Source organism: Scomber scombrus, chromosome 14, assembly GCF_963691925.1.
Source record: "Scomber scombrus chromosome 14, fScoSco1.1, whole genome shotgun sequence".
NCBI lineage: Eukaryota > Metazoa > Chordata > Actinopteri > Scombriformes > Scombridae > Scomber > Scomber scombrus.
In genome coordinates, this window is record NC_084983.1 from 5132894 (window position 1) to 5154160 (window position 21267).

The following is a 21267-nucleotide window of genomic DNA, read 5'->3' on the forward strand; positions in this document are numbered from 1 at the left end:
GTGGAACGAATCGTACAATCCAGACAAGGCTGAGAGCTATAGGATAACATCAGCCTGAAGAAAGTCTCTGTTATTATTAATTTAACAGAAAAAAGACGTCCGCAAATTTGTTGTTGAGTAGCTATTTTTGAGCAGAAAAAAGAAAGAAAAAAAAAAAGGCCCAGAGTGTTTTGATTTCAAGTAAGGAGCAACTTTGAATTTAGAATAATCAACTTTTTATACAGGAAGGAAGACAGATTTGGCCGAATGTGTGTGTGTGTGTGTGTCAGCATTTGTGATGAAAGTAAATATTTTCAGATTAGACCGTCAATCTCCATGTGGAGTGTTCGGCCAACTTACTCTCTCTCCTTCTCGGTGAGTCTGTCAGTGATGGTGTCCTTGATGGAGGAGCGTGAACCCTTGTGGATCACAGGATACCTAAGGGGGATCTGCAGGAAGCAGGAGATCATCAGGACCAGGTGTGAGGTGTAACCCAGGGCGACTGCCACGCTCCCATCATCCCTTGCTGCAGGACACAAAGTAAAAAAAAAAAGAAAGAACAAAAAGATGGATTTCGGTTAAGCGGAAAGCAAATGTTGTACTTGTTAATCCACCAGTGTGCTTTTATGATGATCCACGTTAACACGCCAAAGCTAATGCAAATTAAATTCAAAACGGCAGTATTTTAAATCACCCCAAAAGTCAGTATTGTATTATGTCAAAAAACTTCAAAGCGTATGTCTGTTTTGTTTGGAATGTACTTTCATTACATGGAAAAATAGATGGTGTTTACATAGACCATGTCCACATCTTGTGAATCCAAACAAAAATGTATAAACATCCAGCCAAAGATAGCTTAGTAACCAAGTATTCACAGGAGGGAGAACGCCTGCAATCATGTGGGAACGTGATTTTGAAAGTGATATACGGTATATATATGTATTTTATATATACATACATATGTATACGATACTTGGCCTCAGCAGGATACCGAATTTCTTTCAGATATGTGCTTGGGAAGCAAAAGCATCATGTAGAAGAATCCCCCTCTGAGCCTTAATACGTTTTTATAGGGTTGAGAACTGAATGCCTTTGTCAACATATCAGACAGGGGGAGTGAAACGGCAAAACATCTCGCTTTAAGTGCGAGAAATGGTTCCAAGACAACACGCTAAGTGGTTTCACATTCTCTCCAACAGCGGTGGGACGCTGCTCGAGGCTAAGGCTCACAATCACCGTGGTTTTTTATCTTAAAGCTTTGAAGCAATAAACTGTTGAAATAGTGAGTGGTAGACTGTTTGGCTCGTACTGACAGCCTGTTTTATATCTTTTGTTTTTTCTGCATTTTATTTTATTTTTTAGTTCATAGTAAATATATCACCTGGAATAAAGTGCTTCCTGTCCTCTTGTGCTTTTTGATGATGCTACATACTATAACAGGACTATCAGGTCAGCTGAAGGACATGTACCTTTAAGTCTCTTATGGACCTTAGGGTGCAACAGGAATCTGCTGATACCTTGTTAGACTGAGCTGACAAGAGAAAGCTTACTTAAATCTAAAAAACACTGACGGGCGTCAGCGCAAGCGGTGCCGCCCCGTTCCACTTTGACCCCCGGCGGGATTAGGACTCCAAATAACCCTGACCCTGGTCTCTAATGTGGAACATCCTCCACCCCCGCAGGGTCTGTTTAAACTGACTTCGACACACATCCAGACAGTTCTGGACTTGATCGGGCTCTCTCTGGGGCAGACCTCACACAAAATGAGAGCAGGGGTCAAGAGAGGAAAGTGCATCCTTCTCCTTCCCAATTCTTCCTACTATTTGTACATGAGGTCTGCATACTGTGTGTTGATCTGGCCTTTGTGAGAGGGCACAGCAGTTATGTTAGAGGGTGAATAATGGCTACCGTTTCTACAAGCCTGACCAGGAGGGAGGGCATACGGGGGAAAATGCAGTTAGTAATAAATGCACTAGGATGATCTTTGTTAGCCCTTTTTTATCTTCCACGACGCATGCTCAGTTGTTTACTCACTGCTACGCGTCCAGCTACGCAGGACCGGCAGACAGAAGCAGACACAGGCCTCCGCCTTAATGGAACAAGTGATGGCTGCAAACACAAACGTCCCTGGCTGTCACTACTGCTACTGCGCTCTTACAAAATGTGAACAGGTGGAGTGTGACAGCGGGGGAGCGGAGGAGATCGGGAGTGGGTTTTTTTGAGTTATTGACTCTCGGTCTCACCAGCTGTGAAGAAGAGGGGCTGGAGAATGTTGTGCGGACAGTGACGGGTGTGTTCTGGGCGCGAGCGTCGGAGACCAAAGCTAATCATTCACTACCCATTCAATCCAACGCACCCCCCGCCCCTTCACTCATCCACTCATCCGAGCGATCGAGAGGTCATGAAGCCGTCAAATTTCCCCTCGCTGTGACAGAAAATCCAATTTATCACAACACACAGGGCGTGACCCTTACTCTAACCTCCCTCCTCCGACACGATAACAAGGTCTCTGCGGTTAGAACTGCCTGCTGACAAAACTTATTTTCGAGGTTGTGTTGCCAAATGCTGCGTCTTTGATATTAAAGCGTGTGGTTTTGTGGCGGCATCGCGCTGGGGTAGGTGAAACCAGACAGAAAAGCATCTTGTAACAAGACTCTGGTAAGACTGCGGTAGGAATGAACAACTTTTCTTCTAGCGGCAGCCAACGAGAGATCAGAAATGCTGTGTGTCTAGAAAAACGCAGAAGAATGCAAAGCAATGAAGCTGCCAGACTTCTCTGCCCGGCCATCGAGCACGGCTTCCAGGAGTTTTCATTTATGCATGTAAAAAACTATTAAACCGTAGCGTAGTAATACCTTATTCCGAGTCGCCTTCTAGCGTAATGATAACATTAATAATTCTGTTTTCGATATGTATGCACCCGAGGTCATCAACCCTAAAATTGCAGATAACCCCTAACGTGAAAATAGAGACAAAACATGTGTTAAGCGTGCCTTACCACAGCTTATTCTGCCGTTACCCTGAAACACACAAGCAGGAACATAATAAATTACCTTGAAAGTCTTCAGAGTTTGGCAGCTTCACTCCGCAGATGACATAATCTGACTGATTAGCCTGTGGATTAAGACAACAGACTTCACATTAAAAGACAATATTCAAGAGAGCAAGAAACAGGCCCAGAGAAGAAAACATTCTGTTACTGTCAAATGGAGTCAGCATGTGAAGTATCTCGTTCGTTTGCCAAAGGTTTTTAGAAAAGTCAGTGATTGTAACCGATATTAGAGCAAAGCTGCTTGGATTTAAAATTTGAACGGTCTCCTAATACATTGGAGGAATTGACATTTCAGATTTATTTGGAGACAAATAATTCTTTGCAGCACTTGTGAGCAATGCGTTATGCAGCAGCTTGCCGCTATGTTGGACTCACCACATCGATGGGGTAGATGTAGGAAAGCTCAGAGAGGAGCTGACGACAGCGGAAGGTGAGCTGGGCGTTGGACTTCAGAAACTGCTCTCTGGGGAGACAAAACCAGACACGAGGATGACTCCATGGCGGCCGGAAAGGAGACAAAAGCTTCAGTTAAGAGTGGGCAGACGCAGGGAGCGGTAAGGCAATGGAGGGACTAGTAGAGAGAGAGAGAGCAGAGATAAGATTGGAGGAGAAGGAGTGAAGCTGGAAGAGATGGGAGGAAGTGCTAATGAGCGGTAGAAATCATCCAGGCTAGCTCCACAGGGACTGAGTGTAAGGCATGAAGGTAATGAAAGTTTTTGAAAGATTAATGACACACAGAGAGGGGAGTTTATGTATGCAGCATAATATGTGATAGGAGTTTAATTTTGGTCTAAGGAGCAGATTAGCCCAGTCTACATGTGTCTTGTATAAATGAGAGCTCACTGACTCATCAGTGAATCATGCCCACTTATTACTTGTGCAGGGTCCATTAACCCCAGCTTTACCCATGACTAAAGCAGGCTAGAAAACACTGAGATTATGACCTATGAAATGTGGTGACTAAAAATGTTTTAGAGTGGCAAGTAGGAGTCTATAACTACAGCTCTGTGAGGCTATACTTACACATAGCAGTGCTTTGAAGTAAAATACTAATATCAGCATGCTAACATGTTCACAGTGGCAATGCTAACGTGTTGCTTATTAGCAGTTTTTACAGGTTCACCATCCATCATTATCTAATTTGCATTAAATATGTGAATCTAGTGGTAAAATACAATTTCAGGCTTCAGTGGAGAAACATATAAATTGCCCATATTTTCAATGTTTGCTATTTAAGACAGAAAATCCCCACAGTTATTAGAATTTAACATCTAGGGACTAAATATCTGCACTTCATTTTAGGGTAATCCATCCTATATAGTTATTGAGATATTTCAGTCTCGAATAAAGTCTTGTTTCAATATTTGTTGTTGTTTTATTTCTATTTTTGAACTGAGAAAAGTTCTTATCTAGTGGCCTGTCTGATTTGCAATCAATATGTGAATCTAGTAGTAAAATACTGCGTGGCATATTTCACGCTTCAGTGGAGAAATACATAAATAGCCTATTCTTCTATGTTTGGTATTAAAAAGAAACATCTCTATATTGCATGATATTCCAGAAATGTCATGACCAGCAGAAACCCCTATGTGCTGTATTACAATCCAACTCTTCTTAGCCTTCTTAGTTTGTGAAACATTTGGTGAATCTCTGCCGTTATTTAATATTTCTTTAAATAAGCTTTGCATCTGTGAAAGTAAATAGAAGGTGACACTTCTAGGATTTATGTGCAGATGTTTCTGTAACTGCATACGAGTTACACAGCAACTTCCTCATAGCAACATTCTGTGGCTTTACATGTTTAAAACTCAACTGATACTCTGCTTTGTTTGAATGATGTATGATTGTTTATTTGTGTGTGTGTGTGTGTGTGTGTGTGTGTGTGTGTGTGTGTGTGTGTGTGTGTGTGTGTGTGTGTGTGTGTGTGTGTGTGTGTGTGTGTGTGTGTGTGTGTGTGTGTATATGAGAGTGCGTGTGAGGTTGATGGCCTCTCTTTGGGTGTCCTATACTACTACAACAGAGTGGAGCGGTGTGAGTAACAACCTATTATTTTGTGCAAGATGAAAAGGGATTTCAGGGGGGAAAATGCTTATTGAATGTGATGCGCTCTCCCATCTACGCTCCTCACATTTCACTTGAATTTCCTTTTCAGCTTTGCCTGTGGTTAGCAGTCTCTTATCGTTTCCCCTTTTCTTCCCAGTGTAGAAGTGCTTCGTACGAGTGAAAGAGGAGACAGATAGTGAGTAATGGCTGTTTGATCCGAAATCACTCATATCTGTCCGGCAGGCTTTGCCTTATCTGAACGGTTAAGCCAAAATGCAAGCCCTCCACAAATCCTTATCCTAAAACATACAAACTCATGCTTCCTCCCAACATCCTTCTTAATGTATGTGCAAAAAGAAAGTACTATTTGTTAATGTACACATTAAGCTGGAATCATGCTCTCTTGAAGATGAACCATATCGCTTTTATTTTTGCATCTTTCTTTGCATTGTTTGTTTTTTTAAGCGTTTGTAAGGTGTCCTTGAGTGCTTTGAAAGATGCCTATAAATAAAATGCATCATTATTATTATTATTATTATAAACGGTTCCAGTATCAAGCGAGCTGATTTGTTGCTGCAACTCTTGTCGGGTGATGTGTTTGAATTGTAAAAGAAATAAAGTAAATCTGATGCAAGCCGACACAAAAACGTCTCTATACGACTTCTGTGCATGTTGGCTTACGTCCAGCGTCGAGGAGCATGTTTAACTCTTTAGCTCAAGTACATAAACAAAATCGCACATCCTCTCTTGTGAACAAAGGCGAGATGGTTCTAAACATCTCAAGAAGGTTATTGCAATCTAGAGATGATAAATGAGATGTACTTTTATGTTTTCAAAAAGCACGCTTAACTCTATACGACTGAAGCTAGTTCACAGTTATGTGATTAGAGCCACTCAGCATCAGTGTGAGAAAAAGGCTGAGAGAAAGTGTGCAGGCTCAGCATAACCCTTCCCTCGCTAAAAGTTTAAAAAAAGAGACATTTCCATGAAAAAACATCAGCAACACAGATATTTCCAAGGAATGGATATTAGGCAGATGTACAAGTGTCGGTGTTAATTTCCTGTTTGCTGGCTCTCTTGGCCCCTGCTGGCCTTCCTGGGGCTCCGGTTTACCCTCTGCGATTGCCAGGTACTTCTCAGACAAACAAAGCTGTATCCAGGGCCGGCACCCACCGCGCACGTCTCCCCGTGGGCCAAGGCAAACACATGCCAATAGGGGTTTTAAGCACAATGTGCAAACTCTGGGTTTGAGAACACATAAATAGGCAGCGCCGGCCGTGAAAACATCCCCTTGTTTTGAAGCAAGGTGGGAGGGCAGGGGCGCAGGGTGTAATATCATCACGGGCCAATGTGATTGAGCAACGGCACGGGGTCACATCAGTGAGAGAGGCCTGGGTAATGTCTAGATGATGGGTAAAAGATGCACGGTGTGTTTTCTATGCAATAAAATAAAGTAATAGTTAATTACAGGCTCACACATACCTCTTGGCAGTGCATTCCTTCTGCAGTTTGGTTAAGGATTCTTTCTCCTCCTTCAGACTCTCGTGCTGATCGGAGAAGGCTTCCTCTGACAGAGACAACAAGGAAGAGAGAGAGAGAGAGAGAGAGAGAGAGAGAGAGAGAGAGAGAGAGAGAGAGAGAGAGAGAGAGAGAGAGAGAGAGAGAGAGAGAGAGAGAGAGAGAGAGAGAGAGAGAGAGAGAGAGAGAGAGAGAGAGAAAAAAATAGAAAAAACAACTTTAAATTATCAGGTGTGTGTATTCTCTCCTGCTATGTCTGAGCAGCACAAGCCAGGTGGGCTCGTGTTTGGTTGGCTGCCAACCGCAGTTAAACTCGAGCGAGATCAAACGGCTCTTTTGATCAGGAGGAAAACCCATTTCCTTTTGACACCGCATAAAACCAAACAACATACGCATGCAGATTACAGGATTTGTCAAACTACATAAATACAGAGCTGGGCAAATAAATAAAAATCAGACAGATAAGGGGGACCGTGGCGATACAGTTTGTGGAAGTTGTGCAACCGCAATACTGGCAAGCTTACAAATCACTCAAGTGTTATTAGTGTTACCGTAAAGTAACAAAGTGTAATTTAGGGTTGGAACTGAAGATTTCTCTAAATTCTGTGTTCATACAACATCGTCATGCATGGCGGGGGTTTACCATTGCATGTGAATTAACATAGACGCCATACAGATTGAGCTAAACCTAAATATAGTGGTATATAGACATTGTATTTTTCTCTTACATTTGTTCCCCACATACAAATATCACAAAGAAGCGTTTGTTTATTCAGTCTGTCTGTGCTGACAGCTGAAAAAAAAAAAAAGAAGCAGATGGCCAATTCTCTGTGCATTTTGATCATTATTTCAACTTTTGGACTGCCGCTCTTATTTAGCGCTCAACGGTTGTCATCACAAGTAGGGGATAAAAAAGCATTGTGAAACTGACCATCAGGTGCAACAGCTGCAGCTATTGTATCAGACTGTAGTGATGAAGAGGGAGCAGAGCCACAAAGCAAAAGCTCCTCATGCCAAGAATCCCATATGCTTTATGCTCAGACTGTAAAGATAAACACTGGTAATGAGGTCTCTCCCCCGGGGTGGCCGGCCTCACTCTTTGTGACAAGATGAAGAGTTCAGCCGCCTTGGAGAACCTTGGTGTCAGGTCGCTGATTCATTACATTCAGATGAGCCACGAGAGGCGGCCGGGTCCCCTGATAAGGATAATTTTCAGGTGCTGAAGACTATATATTTAGGCTTAACTGGCCAATCCCAGAGAAGAGAAGGAGGAGGGAGGTAAGGAAGAGAACATCAAAGATAATACTACAAATTCTAACCCTCTCTATTGTTGACATATTAATTGAGCAATAAAATAATGCACATCTACAACACAACTTTTTGAAAAGTATCAAACAATAATTGATTATCAGAATATGTGCCAGTTAAATGTCTGTCAATCAACTAATTAATTGATGCGGCTCTACAAAAATAACTTAACAGTCATAAATTACGACATATTCTGTGATTCTTTGGTTTCTGCTTAAAAGTCTCAACCAACATCCATTAATCAACATACACAAAAAGGGAACTCTACGTAGAATAATGTGTATTTTCTCAGTCTTTGTGTCTGGATCTGTAATTTAATCTATTAATGCAAACATAACACTTCCTGTTGCTTCTTAAAAGTGCTTGTGTCCTTAATCTGTGAGGTTAGCTAAAGAAAGGCAGAGAAAGATCCATACTGTGAAGATTTAGCCACACTATCAAACTCTGACTCTGGTCTAATACATCATAAACACTGTGCCTGTTCATTGACAAATGCTTCACCAGTGAGGCAAAATAGAGAGTAACAGGGCCAAACTCCAGTCAGGAAGCTATGAGAGGAAACAAACACATTTCTGGATGATTCCAAAGTTCTCTTCTTTAATCACTGTCTACATGTCATCACTATGTCTATGCAGTGTTAAAGTCCTGGGAGTCACGCATTCAAAGAAAAGCACGCACGATTTCTGGAAGTGTGACGGGTCAAGTCCGAAGCGAGCCCGCGATCCACCTTTAATCTGTCATGGTATGACAGCACTTGGCAGTAAAGTAAATGTTGAGCAATTAGATTATTAAATCAAATGTGTGACAAGATAGATCACTGGCTTTTTAACCGCAGAACTTCCACTCGCAGTTATTCTGCTCAAACTGGCACTATGAGGGTGGAAACCTTGAGATGGAGAAAATAGAGGTTCTCAGAAGTATCTCCATCAGATTATCTGAGGAGACAGAGAGATCAGACAACCTATCCGTCTGTTGTGAGTGATGACATGGGCCTCTACTGCTTTCATGCAATGCCCAGCTCTGTTCTATCTCTTCTATCCATCCATCTTTTTCATTCTTTCATCCCTCCAACCTGTTCCATTTTGTATCATGATACCGACAGGCAAATCCCTGCAGTTACATCGGGCCGTGTTCATGCTTTTTTTTGTGTTTGTGAGTTGAGACATTATCTTTCATGTTACACTTTAGTGGTGGGTTGAGGATCCAAAATGTGGAGTGGCTTTCTAATGCTAACCCATCTGCTGCTGCTTGAAATATTAGGATCTGACAATGAATCACTCAAATCTTTCACTATAACTCTTGCATAATGAGACAACATAAGGTCTCTCTGGCAGCAGGTGGCTGGCTGAGCTTCCAGTGGTTCTGAAGAGTATCCAGCTGCAAAATGGACAACCCGTCCGCTGACCTTTTGTGACCCCTGTGTAAGAAGTGGAGCGTTCCTGGACCAGGTGAAGTCTGGAACAGCAACGACAACGCTGGACTGGTTTAAACTTAGTAGAAATACCGTCTTGTCTTTCTGCTGTTTCCAGACAGATACATACACAGAATTTGTGAACAAGATAACAACTGTTATGGAAAATAAAGAATATGCTGTGGGGATGTTCCTTGATCTAAAAATATCATTTGATACAGTTGACCATTGTTATTGATAAAACTTCTAAAATATGGAATCAGAGGAGTAGCACTTTCTTGGATAACCAGTTACCTAGAGAACAGAAATCAATATGTGCTGATTAATGATGTCAAATCTGCTAAAGGTTGAGTGTGGGGTTCCCAGGGTTCAGGAGTGGGACACTTGTTGTTTATGGGTCAATGACTTTTTTTGCGTCTGTGTGGTTTAGTCAAATTTAAAGGAAAATAAACATAAATAACTTGCACACATTCTTTTTTTCTGGACCCAGCATAAAATTCTTCTTTTAATCCATTTAGAGAGAATATATTAAAGGATTATGGTAAAAATGTCTAAGTGGTGTAACCATAAAAACTTTGTACCAAATAATTCAACTTGCTTAAAAACAGTAAATTCTCAATAAAACACCATACCAACTAGTTTGGCATGATCTTACATTATAACTTTTTATATTAAATAAAGGTAATGGAATACAATTGTTCTAAATATTACATTTCATCTGGGGAATCATGTCAATCAATAACCATTTACCTTTTTTTTTTTAAAGAAGTAATTATTTGTATAAGTCCACTTAAATAAACTGTAGGTGGATAACATATTTAATATTTATCATTCTTTTGTGGTTACACCATTTGACATTTTCAGGAGCATTCAGTCTTACTTTTGGTTAAAAAATAAAGTGCAAATGTCATTTCAAATTATATAAAACCAACAAAACTACAAAATGTACATTTTAACAAACCTGATGCTGCTTTTATATAGAGATATATTTGAATTGCTCATCTTCCCTGCCCTTATTTGTTACTGACCCTTATATCAATAATATGTGAGGTTTCTTTATAAGAACTGTGCAATCTATTACTTGATTAAAACGAGACCAAAGGTCCTAGTTAAATGCTTAAACACACATTTTAATTGCGACTGGGCTGCAAAAAGTAGAAAATCTTGAGCAAGTTTGTTGACAAAGTGTCTGTGGCCCCACTGAGCTGCTCTTTACGAGCAAATTTATGCTCCCTCTGCGGCGTTTTGGGTGGGTAATGTGTGACTGAGTGTGCAGTTTACAGGAAAAGCTCTTTAGCCAAATGAACAAAACACAAGTGATCAAAGCAATTGAGAAACAGTTATCGTCATGAATTACACAGCAATGCGTTCATGAGAAAATGACACATGGATCATTTTTCAAAGTCCCCTATGATCTGATACACATTATAAACTGTAAATGATCTTACAGTTTATGACAAAAAATTGAGTCTTAGTATGTTACATCATTATCTAGTGAGATTTGATCCATGCAGCAGTCGATGCAGCTGTTTAAAATGATGAAAATAAAAGCGATCAGTGAAATGAGATGCAGTAAAAAGCATTGTGAAACGGAATGAAAGGAATAAACTAAGCTTTACGGGAATTTAATAATTAGGAAAATGCTAAGGAGACCATATTGAATGCTGTGTGGTGGAATATAACTGTAAAGGCCTAGTCTTTGTTTGCTCTTTAATCTTTAATGAAAGCAAAGGTTTGACTGTGAGTGGGACGTCAGCAGAGTAAACAGAACAGGCAGGAAAGAGGTAAAATGACAACCTAGTGAGTCATTAGGCAGAGCGTTGAACTGCAGTACTTGTCAACCTTTACCCGGAGTCAAAATGGCAGCCAGCTGAAGGATGTGAATGTGTAAAGCTGAGCTGCTAGTAAAGGAGCTCTAATGATGATAGCTTCAATATGAGACCTTTTTTCCTGAGGTGACAAATACCTCCGCACGCACCATACTTTCAGAAAAACTTTGCTCCTTTACACTCGAGAAACTCAACCACTGACATTTATTGGTCGGGAGCCCTGGCTGTGTTACAGAGCGTGAGAATAACTACCGTTACTAAGTACAATAAACGCCGTTCAGAACGCTGATTTATGTCGTCTGCTCAAGGTGGAAAGAAGGGAAATTAGACATGAGGAAATTGTGACAAGAGTGTGACCCCATCAAAAGCAAACCCATTAATTCTAAGGAGGGAGAGAAAAGAAAGAAAAGCCTTTTATTTTAAATTCACATCTGTAAAAAAGATACAAAAAAATGGTGCTAATATGTCATCTGTTATGGATTGTGTTAAAAAATGTGCGTAGGACTGCGCGCATTTTGCAGCGGGAGTGAAAAACAACAGCTTTTCCTCGACTCTACACTTCTGCTATGATTTCACTGCCATTACTGTAAATCAGCAGGCATTGAACAGCTAGTCGTTAACCTGTCGTCAGGATGATACCGGCTGCTGATGTTTTACAGCTCTTATTATGCTAACGCTGGCCAGGATGGCAAAGAGGGACACGCAGGATATACAGAACAGGCATCAGCAAGTCCACCGCAACATCCTAATAGTTACTTTAAGGGAGAAAAAAAAAAAAAAAGGCAGACGCCACACTTTCATCTCGTCTTCATCTGCTGGCTCGCATGTGGAACCCACGCACCTGCGGAGCCTCCGCCAGAGCGTGTGTTTGGGTTTTACTGAGCCACTTGTTTGGAGAGAGGTCGGTTTCCTGGGAATAAGAGGTTGATAAGATTTATTTGCTAATGGGCCCTGTGACTGTGCGAGAGATGGGAAGACCACAGGGCCAGGTTCAGATGAGATCCTAAAGTGTGACGAGGAATGGAAGGTTAACAGTCCATATGTGATGCCCTCTGGGGAGATACCGCATTGCAATGTGCTTACACATATTGTTAAACTGTCAATAAACCTCAGAACGAAGCCTGTGTCGAATAAGACGTGGAATGTGTGAGAATTGAACAAATTAAACACTTGTCTCTAATTGAATCAATATTGACATTAAAAGGGAACATAAATCATCTGTTCCTTAGCTGTTAGCTTGTCTGATTAGTGACATGTACCGCCGACTCGGGCTAATTTTGCTTCTTTAAGGCTGGTTGTGTGTTTTAACAGACAAGCCAATGGATTCTCCAGAGGAGCGTTTTGATATGAAATATAAGCCCGGCTTGATAAAATCGCGTGGGCCTCCCGAAATGAAGGATGGGATCAGATGAGACAAACATGATGCGGTGCCAATCTAAATATAATCACACGCAAAATCAGCTGCCGTATGAAATACTATAAACACCCGTCTCCGAGAGTATCCTGTCTGTAATTAATGCAGGGTTTTTTCCGATTGGGAAACAAATGAATAAGTGCGGGCTGATTGGAAGAGTTAAACAACAAGCTTTGGGAGCACAGCAGAGCTCGACAGCATATGGTTTTTGGCTTTTGAGTTATGAGTCTGGGAAAAAACAACACGATTTTCAGCATCGCCCTATTCGGCTGCAGCGTTTCAATTTATCCTAAAATACCTTTTTTCTCCCCTCTTTAACCAGCTGAAGAGTTTTTTTTCTTCTTTCTGTTTCTTAATAAGCACCTGTCCAGTCTGGAAAACAGCCATGAATGAGATGCAGAGAGGGAGAGCAGCCAGTTCTTTTGGCTGTAGACGGAGTGGTGACAGGTAAAGAGGCAGAGGATTAACGACCATTTTTTAGGATTGCAGCACAAAGGAAACTTCTCTGTCAAACCTTCTTAGTGCTGTCTTTCTCTGTGTGTTAGTGTGTGTGTGTGTGTGAGTGCATGTGCAGACTTCGTGGTCATTACTAACAATCCTCACCTGAGGTTGGCAGTTCAGTGAGGTGCCGTGCCCTGCAGCCAAACACCACCAAGTTGATCTTTCAAGACTCAAGGTTCCTACAGAGAGCACCTGGCCTGCTTTTAATTCAAACACCAGTGCTGATGATAGTAAAGCGCCTCAATAGACTCTCTGTATACTGCTATAAGTGTATGTTGCAATGCACCTCAATCATAAGCTTTTCTGACTATTATATCTGGATTTCAACAAGCATGAGAAAAGCAAAACGGCAAAATGGAAACAGAGGTAACTAAAGTTGAGAAATAAAAACTGAGTTCATGTGTTACAGCCCCTGAAATTACCATATAACAACTTGTGGGTTCATGCAATCAAAATCCATATATTATTTAAGAGCAAGTACACCTGTGTACACTTGCGTATGTGTTTGAATTCATGCATGTGTGCCAACTCAAGCTTCACAACACTGCCTTTCTATAAGGCTTTTATTTCCCTATGAACAGTAAGAGGCAGCAGTTAAACGCTCCTCGGCTCTAAGACACCAGGGTCCATAGCTGCGGGCTTCGCAGGGTTAACTCAGTGACACCACTGCACTAACACTGTTGCTTTAGTGGCCTGGCACAGACTGCGTAAGCCACAGGAATGGCCTCTATACACTGTACATTATGTGTGCCTTGTGTGTACGTGTGCGCTGAGTGACTCCAATCTGCGGATGGGGATCGTGACAGAGGTTTCCTGTATGTGACAGCGCTCTACTGTACTCCACTGTAGTCAGAGAATACAGTGCACACACAGAGCCTACCTGCTAATGCCAGACTGCACGGAAATCTGTTACCAGGGTGTTTAAAAGTGGAGTTTCCTGTACAACAAAATCACATGTTGAAAGTTGACAAAATGTAAACTGAATGATTGAATTAATAGTGTTAAGTAGCTTTACAATGAACTTGTCTTTAACTTGTCATTTCTATTAATGGTGGCACAATAATATGGAAGCTAGACGATATCAAAAATCATGGCTGGATCTACTATACAGGCAATGTGGGCAAGCGCTCAGGGGCCTTTGACTAGAAAGGGGCCCTCAATGATGGAAGGAAACTTTTTTTTTTTTTTTGATTTTTTTTGACGGGTTCAAAGAAATACAACACAAAGCTTGACCCACTCTCTTGATGTTGATAATTAAGGTCACTGTCGGAAACCTAGTATGCCCAAAACACAAGTACGGAGTTACAAGCTGTCCACCCAACAGAGCAGAGGTGTTAAAATAAATAAAATATCAAGAATAAAATAAAAGCTGTTTTGGGGACATGAGCTTCAGTGCCCAGGGGCCCCATGAGGGCCCTAATGCAGCCTTGTCAACAATACATTACTGAGGATAAACATTTTGAGTGGGTGCTTTAGTAAACCACATATTACAATTACATTAGAGTGTTAATATAGTGTTAAATGAACGAACACACACGCTACTACTGCTGCACTTTACTATTTATACATCCATATATTTATTTATCTGTAATATACACATACATATATTTTTATATGAATTTTTTTAAGTATGCTACTGGGATGGGCAATGCTTAACGAAATGTATTTATCTATGTATCTATCTGGTTTATCTATTGATTTCAATGAGCTATACCCAAAAGGTTTTATTGCACTGTTCTAAATGAAAATCAAAAAGTATGCTGGTTTGATCTGCATTTCCTGTATTGTATACAAAATGATGATCAGACTGTGTCATAACAATTCAATATTCTCTTTACAATTAGTAGCTGTGACCGAGCATTGTGGTTAATCATGACAGGACTTGGGGATTTTGGAAGGATTTACTGCACATGTTTCTACCATTATATTAAAGTCTTTTTTTTTTTTTTTCTTTTTTTTTTACACAAGCTGGATTTGAGTCATGCTGCACCATTATAGAGACAACAAAATGAGTTGCAGAAGGACTGATCATCTCATGTGATACTTATGCACTAAACGCCCAAATGCCTTTCATTTCTCTTACCACCAGTCGGTTCCTGTTAACTGAGGCAATAAACTAAAGGAGGGGGAAAAAACAGCGTGAAGAAAAAAGTGTACTGACGGCGTAGACCGCTACGTGCTCTTATGTGTTTACAGTATTCACAATGTTGGCTCAGTCGCGTGTGGCTTAATGCCACTTTGTGCTTCTGTAAAAGTGAACAAGTATGATGACATTACTTCAGAATGGAGGAGAAGAGCGGTTTACTCCTCGAGGGGCAGCAAAATGAGGCATTTGTGAGGCTGAAGCGACTGATTGTTTTCCTTTCACATGACACTATTGAACAAATACCAGCCCGTCACTGTATTGTGTGTGTTGCAAAAACTGTAAAAAGACATTAAGATCCAGGATGGTGTACAGCTGTTTTGTACGTGCACCCACTGGCTTTTTACCTTTCTTCTGAAGCTGTGCCCTCTCCTTCTGCCGCATGTCTATCTCCCTGCCAAGAGCCTTCCTCTGGCGCTGTAGCTCACTCCGCAGCACGGCGATACGCAGCTGCATGCACTCCCGCTCCTTCTTCTGCTCAGCGGAAACAGAGGACAAGAGAGAGATACGAAGAGCAAACAAAGGAAGAGAGAGAGAGGGATAATATTTAGCATGTGGTCACAGGACATTTTTTCCTGTTTATTACCTTTTGTAAAGATCCCCAAATTCCTTCTAGCTCCCTCAAAAACAAGCTGTGTTTTCGCAGCTTGATCCCATGTCGCATTGATTTAATACACAAACCGCCGTGCCAACACTTGCGGTCAATAATCTAGAATCCACGTTCGGCGACTAACGCCAAAAAGAGATGGAGGACGATTTGGCTATTTAAACATCTCGCTGAGCCCTGAGATCAGAGTTAGTGGTAATAATGAGCCCCGAGTCATGGGAAGGGTTGGCTGGCAGTTTGGGAGTGTAGAGTGGAGCTTTGGCTGATAGCATGCAAGCAGCTGCTCACAAGAACATGTGAAGAGATGAGAGTGAGTGTCAAACCTGGGCTGGGCTCATTTACTTCTCATTGTATAATAGATACAGTTGGTTACTCTACATAATGAGCTGCAAACAGATATTTTCTAACGTGTTAATTATAATAATGAGTCACAGAGCGAATGCGACACATTGCACTATGGGATTACAAGCAGACAGTAGTGGGAATTTGTTTGAGGGCTTTATTCAGAAATTCACACACACAGATGTCAGAGGGTGAATATAATGCATCATATAGTTCACTATATAGTGCATTATATTGTGTGTAATTTCAGATGCAGCCCTGAACTGACACTGGCACACTGAGAAGAAGAAGAATAGTTCATTTTATGGATGTATTGAGACTTAGTGGACATCTTTAAAAATGATGTCATGTCACATAATTTCACACTGCATATAAATTAAGATACTTACAAATCCTGTACATTATGCATTCATTCATTTTTTAATTCAGTTTGTTGTAGACATTTTAACAGGAAAAGCACAGCTGTAATTAATCAAATTAGGGATGCTGTGCATGCTGGTTCATTGTCACTGACAGCAGGGCTTGATGGAGCACTTAATTAGTGTTTGTTAGATTAGTATCACCTGTGCTATTCTTGCTATGATGAGTCTAAATTACTGCTGTATAAAAAGGTGTGTTATTTTACATGGAAGTGTCAATGTGTTCCTTATTATTTATTTTATTCACCCATTATGTTATTTAGCATGTTCCAATTTTTCTTAGCTGTATTCTACTGCAACAAAAGGCATTCCACACGCATTCTTCTCCACCAAGTTTCCACTTGTTTTTCCCCATTATGGGTTTTTTTTCTAATTACTTAATGGACAGACCGTGTTTGATGGACAGCTCCCTCCCTCACCTGTTGAACCTGTGAGAGCCAGCATTGTAAAGGCCATTTCACAGCAGACATTTGGACTTCTCACAGGATTGAACGCATCGTTTAATTGGCTGCATTCCTTTTACATGTGGTACTTCCAGCCCTGGTATTGTACATGCTGACTCACTGACATGACTAAATGGGACATCTAAATGGAACACAGTCGTCTGTATTATGAATGCTTTTCCTACTATGACAAGTCTAAATGCCTGCAGTGAATAAGGCCTATAATTGGGGGTAGAATTCTTAGAAATGGGGAAAAAAATGTCAAGGGAACTGCGAACGCGACGTATCCAATTCAAAATACTGAATAGAATCTATTGGACACCATCCAGGCTGCACAAGGTTGGTTTGGTTGACAACTCAGAATGCTGGAGGTGTCAGGACAAAAATGGTACTCTAGTGCACATGCTCTGGAGTTGCCCAAAAATTCAGGCATTTTGGTCTTCCCTACATGCAATCGTAGAGAAAATTATCGACCAGAATATCCCATTCACCCCTAGTCTGTTTATTTTGGGTGACCCCTCTGCTTTAAGTGATTCGACCCCTCCACTTTCTAACTGGACCCAGACCGTCCTCATGTTAGGCCGGAAACTTCTGGCCAAAGAATGGAAAGCGTCTTCTGCACCAGCACTATCTTTGTGGCACACCTCTCTTGGTCAGCTGGCTGCCCTAGAACAATTGTCCTATAGGTTGCTTGATAAAGTGGAGGAGTACAACTTGAAATGGGGGAAGTATCATTCGTACACTTTGGACATTTAATGGCGTTCCAGCTCATAATCATAGCATTTAACTAGAATACATGACTGAGGGATACATTCTGATAGAATACTGTAGCTAAATACAGGCAAGGTTGGAAACTCAAGTACTTTAGTATTTTATTTTATAAAATCTATTTTTAGTTTAGTTTTTGTCTATGGTCGTGCTATGACTTCCTTTCATTTTATTTTGATGTATGTGTACTTGTTTCACTTTTTCTGATCGAGATGTTTGTATGTTTAAATTTTCTGAAAAAACAATAAAATGTTAATCATTAAAAAAAAGGCCTATAATTGAATTAGTTCACAGAGTTTGATGAGCTCCCAAATTCAACCTGAACAGCCAGACGCAAGGTCTTTTAAAACTTCTGATATTATCAATCTGTTATCCCAGTACAGAGTGTGTGTGCAGTGGCATTAGAGGAAGTTAAATATATAAAGGATGTGAAATCTGGAGGCAGAGCGGTTGTTAGTGCCTCAGTTCTCTGGACCAGCTGGGAGAATGTGAATTAGGATTTGTGTCTGACTATTGAAGCAGTGCGTAGCTGGCACAGCGTGTTGAGTTGCCTCTCAATGGATGAAGTTTTTTTTTCCTTAATTCCTTAAGAGTAACACCCTGCATACAGTAAACCACATGCAAACGTGCAGACACACACAGACCCTTGGGCGAAAACCCCAAGTGAGAGACCACAAGAAAGTCCATCAACTCCAGATGAGCCTCGCCGAGCTTTTGTCTCTGTGTACCCATGACTCACAGCTGGCGTCTCTCTCACCACATGCTCCCTGACCAGCAGCAGCATCACAGCGCAGGTCATTAGTCAACATCTTGCCCTCTCTATGGGGTGTCCCTTCATCAGGCTTCACGTCTCTATCTGGGAGAGAAAAGGCCTGCAGCGGGCCAACTATCTAATGAGGAACAGCACAGGGATTCATGGACTGATGGATGTGGATGTGATATACAGTAGATGAAAGGTAGCGATTGAAGGTTAACAGAAACATACAATGAGACATGATAAGTTGGCATGGACAGATATGGAAACTTCAAAACATGCGAGGAGAGATTCGGGAGGCGATGTTTAAGGGCCGCGAGACAAAAAAAAAAAAAAAGAGACGTACATGTAATATGAGCTGGGGGAGAAAAACACGGTGACGCGACGCAGAAATGACATGGAGAATTCTGGGAGGGAGTCTGCTGGCAAGGTGACAGAGATAGAGCTTTTGTTATTTATTTACCGTATCCCGTAGTTTGCAAGCGGCGGCTTTGGCATCACGCACACACAAACATACACTAAGATAGCGATCCTGGCCTGGATCAGAAGAAAAACACAGATATGCTTCTTCTAAAAAAGACTTCTGAGGGCTTTTTGGCGAAAACAGAGAGGGGTATCAGTCGCGGAGAGGAGAAGACTGATAGAGCCTCCATTTCTCCAATGTGTTGCACCCTGATGCTTGCATGTTAACCACCGCCAGCTTTGGCACGAACTGTGAGCCTCCTACACTTTCACTAAGCAGCACAGTTGACAAGTGGGTCACAGTCGTGTAAGAATGTGTATGTGTGTCTAGGTAAGTGCGTGTGTGTGTGTGTGTGTGTTTGTGTGTGTGTGTGTATGGTACTATAACCTACCACCAGAGCCCGTCTGACTCCTGCTGAACATCAAACAGCAGTGGGTCAGCTGAGTAAATAAGCAGCAGGCATTGGGGGGGGGGTGAGCATGTTATAACCCCGTAGATTAATGGCAGGGTGTGGGTGAGAGGGTGAAAGGGCCATGTGCTGGGATTGGTGGCCTCTACTCCCGTCCCGCTTTGATCCGCGCTCGCTGCGACGCACACAGAAGGATAGTACAGAGCTCTCCAAAGGCAAGAGGGGGGAAACCCTTAGAAGAGCCACACAATGCTCCACTCACTCCAAGCTGGCAGGCTTTTACAGAAAGGTAGAGGACGAGGATTATGTGATTTATTAGCTGATGTGAACTCTGAAAAGGGTTTGAAGGAATGTTTCAGTGAGGGGGAAATATCAGAGACAAGTTTTTGAAAGGGATCCTTTGTGGCAAAAGAATGGAGCCTCAATGTTTTTGTGGGAAGGCTAAGAAGGGCTATATTGGAGCTGCTTTAATAGGTAGGGTGAAGGTCTGTGGAAAAGATGAAGAAAAAAAAAAAAGCCATTTCAAAAGCCGTGATGGAAAGCAACAGCTGTAACAGCTGTCTAAAGAGGCGCTCTAAACCTTTAAATTTGGCATCTTTGCAAAAGAGCATACACAGCACACACACTCTCACAGGTTGGGGGAAATTTTGTGTGAGAATACAAATATGACAGCTGCCCAAAATGATTTTTCAGCACGTAAGGTATGTAATTGTGTGACCAGAGAGATGTTTTTTTCTGAAGGCAAGTCTACCTGGAGGATAAAAACACTGAAGTGTCACTGCCTCGGGGCTTTTATAACAGCAGAGGAGAGGGGGCTGCTTTTGAAGTGAGTGTTTACAATAAACACAATGTCAAACCTGGGATCAGTGCTCCGTTTTCACAGCTGTGTGGCTGCCAATTCCAAAAATGTTAAATATGCTTTCTTGCTTTTGCTAGGGATCCCAGTCGAGGATATGACTGGAGGTGGAAACATAAACAGTGGATTTTGGTCAAAGCGTTATCATTTCAGCAGCCGGGATATTGCTCTTTCTCCACTTTTTTTTTTTTTTTTTTTTTTTTTAGTTGAGCCGTCCAAACAAAAAGATACAATAGCTGCCCAAAGGGTATAATTACTTCTCACATTACTTTACATTACAATTATACCTGGAGATTTGGCTGATCAAGCTCTTTAATCCGGTTAAGTATTTGCTACAACACAGTCTGCTGATGTTTGTTATTCATGTGGAAGCCGATGGACCCGTTATCGCTCTGTGGTCTTAATGAATGTTCTTTGAAAACATGAAATCCTCAAATTGCACCTCGTCTTTATATATTTTCTCAAAACATGAAATCCAACTCATCTTACTTTCACTATAACATAAGCTAATGAAACAAAATCACAGACTCCTATGGAAGCAAATAAGCCGCTAAAACGCTGCTGTTGATTTAACGTTAAGTTGCTGGCGAGCAGAAATTCGCCGCTGGTGGTTGACTGGGCTCACCCGCTCCGTGCAGGTCGCTGTCGTCCTTAGTTTCTCCTCAATCTCCTTCCCGATCTTCTGCACCGTCACTTGGGTCTGCTTGATGGCCCTCTGGGCTGTGTGAAGCCTGCAGGAGAAAGGAGAACACACAGTGAGTGTCCACATCATTGTTTGTAACCACACGCTGGACCATGAGAATGAGAAACTATTTCCAAAAAAGGCCACGAAATGAACTGGCTGTGTTATGACCGCACCATCGATTAATTTCATTGAGCCTGAATGTTCACAATGACTGTTTGAAGGGCACCCTAACAATTATGATTGCCTCCATGTGGAAGAGTCATTGTGCACTGTGTTTGTTATCCCTCCCTGTTTCTTTTACTGATTAACTAGGGTTTATCTTC

General features: G+C 41.5%; 1 protein-coding gene across 2 annotated transcripts in view; it reads right to left on the reverse strand.

Annotated features, from left to right (window-relative positions):
- uvrag (UV radiation resistance associated gene) overlaps window positions 1-21267 on the reverse strand; it is an 87454-nt gene that overhangs the window by 52471 nt on the left and 13716 nt on the right. For both annotated transcript variants that reach the window (XR_009927085.1, XM_062433076.1), the window contains exons 7-12: window positions 20885-20990; window positions 15546-15672; window positions 6557-6641; window positions 3407-3494; window positions 3033-3093; window positions 340-505 (exon numbers count right to left, since the gene is read on the reverse strand). Coding sequence is in view for 1 of the 2 variants with exons in the window: in XM_062433076.1 (XP_062289060.1) it covers window positions 340-505; window positions 3033-3093; window positions 3407-3494; window positions 6557-6641; window positions 15546-15672; window positions 20885-20990 (633 nt within the window). In the remaining variant the exon portion in view is untranslated. The remainder of the gene's footprint in view (window positions 1-339; window positions 506-3032; window positions 3094-3406; window positions 3495-6556; window positions 6642-15545; window positions 15673-20884; window positions 20991-21267) is intronic.